This window comes from Quercus lobata, chromosome 9 (genome assembly GCF_001633185.2).
Source record: "Quercus lobata isolate SW786 chromosome 9, ValleyOak3.0 Primary Assembly, whole genome shotgun sequence".
Classification (NCBI taxonomy): Eukaryota; Viridiplantae; Streptophyta; class Magnoliopsida; order Fagales; family Fagaceae; genus Quercus; species Quercus lobata.
In genome coordinates this window covers 34414400-34419696 of record NC_044912.1, presented here as the reverse complement: position 1 = coordinate 34419696, position 5297 = coordinate 34414400, and the positions used below count along the sequence as shown (strand labels likewise).

Here is a 5297-nt window from a genome sequence, read left to right as displayed (position 1 = left end):
TTGATAGGAAGAGAAGAAAGTAAATAGTATGGAACGTTAAAATTAGTGATTTCATTATTCCTGTAAGGAATGAAAGATAAAGACAAATAAAAAATTTAACACGTAAACGTTATGTTAAATGTGGTATGAAGCAATTCCTGGCAAAAAGGTAATCTCAGAACTCGTAAAATGAAACAGAGGAGCTAATGGTAATTTAATATCTTAATTTGGATTTTGGACTTGCCAATGGATGTGATCTAGAAACTCAACGCAGGAGAGGCCATTCATATCCCCGCCTAACGACTGCATATATGATAACATTCCGAGGAAGTACATTGATAAAAGTACAACCTCATTTGCTTCAAACTTATAGAATTCTTACACCCAGATGAGACTTCCACATTGATCACAAATAAAAGTATTCTTAACAACAGAAACTAAGTTTCTGATGTAAAAACCTTAACATGCACATACATGCATGAATATATATACAAGCATCTAATGACTAAATACAAATTCCCATGTTAGTTTATATAGGCTTCCAAACTGTAAGCACCTCTTGGAACATCTCCAGCATTAGTTCCCTGTCTGCTTGCCTGAAAAAGTTATTAACCTCATCTCTAACATCATATATCTTGCCAAAGTCGAACAAGTATGTCAAACACCCTTTCTTCAACCTGTCCAACTGATAAAGCCAAGCCTCTTGCAGCCTCTCAAGCACATTCGCTGAGTTAATGTCTTCTAGGAGGCTTTCCTCGCAAGCATCTTTAAGGTCAGCAATGTCATATTTGTTGGCTGCCCCCAGTAGTGCCAGCCGGTGCTTCCAGAAATCTTCTTGTTTTATGGTTCCATACAAGTAAGTGAGAAGTGTTGTGCAGGATTCCAGTGACATGTCTTCTATGTAGATCAAAGATGATTCCTTTTCCTTTAGGTTATGACGAAACATGCTTTGAAACACGGGGGAACTTGCTGATAAAATTGCCTTGTGAGCTCTTAAAGTGCCATCGGCAGTGTTAATTGTCACATCAGAATGGATAGCCTCCTCAAGCATACGAGAGAGACACCGAAGTGTGCTTTCGGCTGCCACAGACTTCATAAGCCCATCACTTGGCCATATAGAACTGGCTTCTCCACCCTGAGTTTCAGCATGCAAAGATCAATACTTGATGAAGAAAAGGTACAGCAAGCTTTAAAGAAATTCAGAGACGTAGGCTTTCCAATAGTTTTGGAAATTAGGCTTGGTTGTTGTTGTAGACACTTGCATTTTGTTTTGATGCATGATTTCCTAAGTTGTTGTTGTTGTTGTTGTTGTTGTTGTTTTTTTTTTTTTTTTTTTTTTTTTTTTTTTTTTTTTTTTTTTTTTTTTTTAAATCATGTAAAACATGTTTCTTGCCTAAAGTCACTAGGTCATAGACTCAAAGGAACCAGACTGTAAATGAGTATCCTTTACAGGTTCCCAAATTCAACTTTCTACTACTAGAAAAATTTTATGACACATTATAATGCATATATATTAAAATGGAGCTCCACGAGAGAGATAGAGAGCAACCAGCATATAAAACACTTTCACACAAACCAACATCATAGCACCTCAAATTAGGAATTCAGAAAGTTACTCACATTCACAGGGCAGATCTTCAGGTCCAGAAACTCAACATCAATGATGAAGCGACCATGAAAGGTGGAATCAACTGGCCAAACAAAGTCTTCACAATTCCGAAGCAGTCTCTCATGAACTACACCATGATGCAAGATAGCATTATTTATACACAAAAACATATCACCGTATTGGAGCTTAAAATGACATTCATGAATTTCAATAATCTCTATTGGAATGGGGGGAACATCGGTTAGAACTGAAGTTAATTCTTTGTGCCAAATAGGTCAAAAGTTTTTTTATTTTTCCCACTGTAATATGGGCAAGGCATAAAGAATTGCAGTCTGACCTCATCTCCCTTTAAGAGTCTAAGTTCTATAATATGTATTCATAAATTGGATATATATTACAACCACAGTTGGATTTTTTATTCTTCTTTTTTTTTTTTCTTTTTTTTTTTTTCAATTGAAATATATATACACACACACTACATGCTAGAAACTCAAAACCAGATGAAGAGACAAGAATTACATTATTTACAACATACACAGAAGAAGACTCATGAAAGAACATAACAGAAATTTTGCAGACCCATAATATGGACTAAATGAGTAAATTGATATTCAGAAATATAACCCCATGTTTGGATGGAGGGAGATGAGGGGAGTAGAGGAGAATGGAAGATGACTAAATGTACTAAAGCTCGAACAGAAAACTGCGTGACGCCTGCTTAATGCTTATTGTAAGTTTGTAACTCAAGTCATACACACTAGGTTCAGCAACACTAAGCTAAAAGTATCCCCAAGAAATAGATCACTTCCAATTGAACCCACAAGGCCACAATACCCTCACTATCTATCCAAACCTCTTGCATAATAGATGAAGGGAGCAAGTGCAATCCTCATCAAGGAATTACTTAGGAGAAAGGAGAACATGATTTCTAATTACAAGGCGTTCAACCCACTTTTAAAGAACAAAATAGTCGTGTTGACATATGTTTATATCTGAAATCATATCCATATCTAGTACACTCCTTTCAACAAGAAACCGGGTCCATTGGGCCACAAAAAAGCCACCTCCTCTAAGTTTGTTGTTACTTCTTTCTTGTTCTCTGGATGAATACATCTACTTAGTTTGGATATCAAGGCACATACAGAAGATGCTTTTACCACACAAAAAATCCTCATAGTTTCATGATTTTGTGTGCAAGAATGTACTGTTGCAGTATATTCTAGCCAGACAGAGAGCAGAGTTGAGTTTAAGCAGATGGAATAAGCTTAAAAATCTATGTCATAGAAATCAAAAAGACACTACTTTACCCACTTTTCATAAGCTATACTCCTTGTGCCTTTTGCTTCCCTTTTGGAAAAGTATCAAAAATAGTTTTCCCTGAATTGGCCAAGCTCAAATACAGATGTTATGGTAAGTATTTCTTAATAACAATCGTGCATTGATCAAAATGATAAAAACTTATTTGCGATCAAATCCTAAATCCCATCCCCATACAAGTTTTTATCCAAGTTAAATCACATCCACAGTTATGCTCTGCGCTTTGCGCCTAGGCTCCAAAGACGCTTTGGGAGCTTAAGTGCGCTTGACACTTTTACCAACACTGAGTAGTAGTTATCCCTTATCCCCCATCATATTGTAATACAAACTACTAAATATTATTAAGAACAAAACATCTACAGCATCAGCTTGCATAAATGTTCACCTTGCTTTTCTTCTCATAGTAATTTGCTTATAGGTTTTTTCTTTTTTCTTTTTTTGGCACAAAAATAAACATCTCAGCCACATAAGACTAAAAAATCAGAAACACACAACACAGACAGACACAAAACAAGCATGATGCATATATAAACACATAATCAGAAAACAGAAACTGGGTGCATCATACTTGGGGATATGTAAGGCTTGCGATTAAGGCCAGTGTTAGAGACTCGGAGGACAAAGCGAGCAAGTGGAGGCTGTTCCTTGGAGAATCGTGAAGGCTCTGGAAATAGACGAATGTAGAGGTACCGATTCTTCTCTATCGACAAATGCCTGCAAACCCATATCAAAATCAGTGAATCAAACACCAACCCATTGTTCATTATTGCATACAGAGACAGTACAAATTGTGTGTGAGAGGGAGAGAGAGAGTGTGTTACCAGTTCCAGATTCCGACCTTGAAAGGGTCAGACTTTTTGTAAGAACAAGACCCGAAGTTCTCGATTTTCCATTGAGCTAGTCTTGAGATCGTCTCCACCTTTGAATCAACCATCTTTTTCCTCCTCTCTGAGCTCTCTGTGACTGCTTTTACAAGTCTCACGCACTACGTTTTATTTAGAAAGAAAGTGGGAGAGAGAGAAAGGTAATGACTTCTCTGTTTTTTCCGTATAAAAAAATTTTCCTGACTTCATAGGCGGAGACTCAGTCCACAACTTTTTGTTTTTTATGCAATTATTCGTAATGAAAAAATACATTTTTTTAACGGCTTAACTTCTTTTCTTTTTTCTATTTTCAGTTCTTTTCTTTTATTATTATTATTTTTGGAAAATCAAGGATATATTATTTGAGAGTATTCCTTTGTTACAATATTTTGTTCTCTGTACTCTGCTAAAACATAAGTGAGTAATGCCAATTGTGTGTTGATTCTTAATTGGATTTTAGCACTTTCTTGTAAGTTCACTGTATGTATTTAAAAATAAATTCTAAAATTTAATTAAGAGTTAACGCGCTAATAAGATGTGATTTGGCGTAGAAAGGAGTGTATTCCTAACATTAATCTGAAAAAATTGACATGAATGGCAATGCACCGTGTAATTTGGATAAGAGGTCTTTAGCAATCCAAAACCAAGGTAGACAAAGTTGGGTCCCAAATGCCACTGGAAGTTGCAATCCAAAACCAAGGTAGACAAAGTCGGGTCCCAAATGCCACTGGAACTTAGCCAGGAGATTTACAGCTTAAGAATCTAATTCCAAAATTAAATGCTTATACCCTAAATTCTAGGCAATTTGGAACCCGTCGTGGAAAAAGGGGCCAGCGGTTGTTGCCAACAAACAAACATTTGATTACAGATGAGTTCTATATGATTAGCTGCGGCCAAAAAAAGTGTAATTTATAGCTAAGTGGATAGTTTGGTGGTGTGAGATAGTGCATAGAGAGACATTATGGATTGTCTAAAAATATAGTTGTTTCTGCAAAGCCATTGTTGCCAAATTGCCAAAAGCATAATTACACGAGACCTTTTGGTACATATTATGCTGGAGTCATATTTGAAGAGGATTTTGAAAAAAGAGGGTTGGGAGAGGGACTAGAAGTAAAATCCAGAAGAAACAAGCCCATCTGCATGCAATCCCTAAGAATATGCAATGTGTTTCTGGTTTATGGCACTTCGAACATATATAGTTGAGATGCCATGTTCAAAGATGTAACTTCGAGTAGGAAGCCTATGCGTCATTTCCATATAAAGTATCAAATTTTATTAGGAATTAGCATGTAATCCATGCTGCCCTGCAAATGCATAAATGCATTTAAAATTAAATACAATTTTTATTATAAAAATAATATAGATAATTATTCAAATTATTAAAAAAAAAAAAAAAAAAAGAAGCATGTAACCCATGTATATGTATAAATACATTTAAAATTAAACACAATTTTTATCATAAAAATAGAAATGATTAGTTATATTTTTTTTAAAGTAAACGTAATTATTCACATATTAAAATTTTTACT

The 5297-nt window shown here is 35.3% G+C and overlaps 1 protein-coding gene across 1 annotated transcript; it reads right to left on the bottom strand.

Annotated features, from left to right (window-relative positions):
- Nucleotides 1–317: 317 nt before the first annotated feature.
- LOC115958986 (BTB/POZ domain-containing protein At1g21780-like) lies at nt 318–3924 on the bottom strand. Its single transcript, XM_031077269.1, has 4 exons — nt 3727–3924; nt 3474–3619; nt 1600–1715; nt 318–1114 (listed from the first exon to the last, which is right to left on the bottom strand). Exons 1-4 carry the CDS (start codon nt 3837–3839, stop codon nt 509–511), a joined length of 981 nt encoding a protein of 326 aa, XP_030933129.1. The 5' UTR covers nt 3840–3924; the 3' UTR covers nt 318–508.
- Between the last annotated feature and the right edge of the window lie 1373 nt (nt 3925–5297).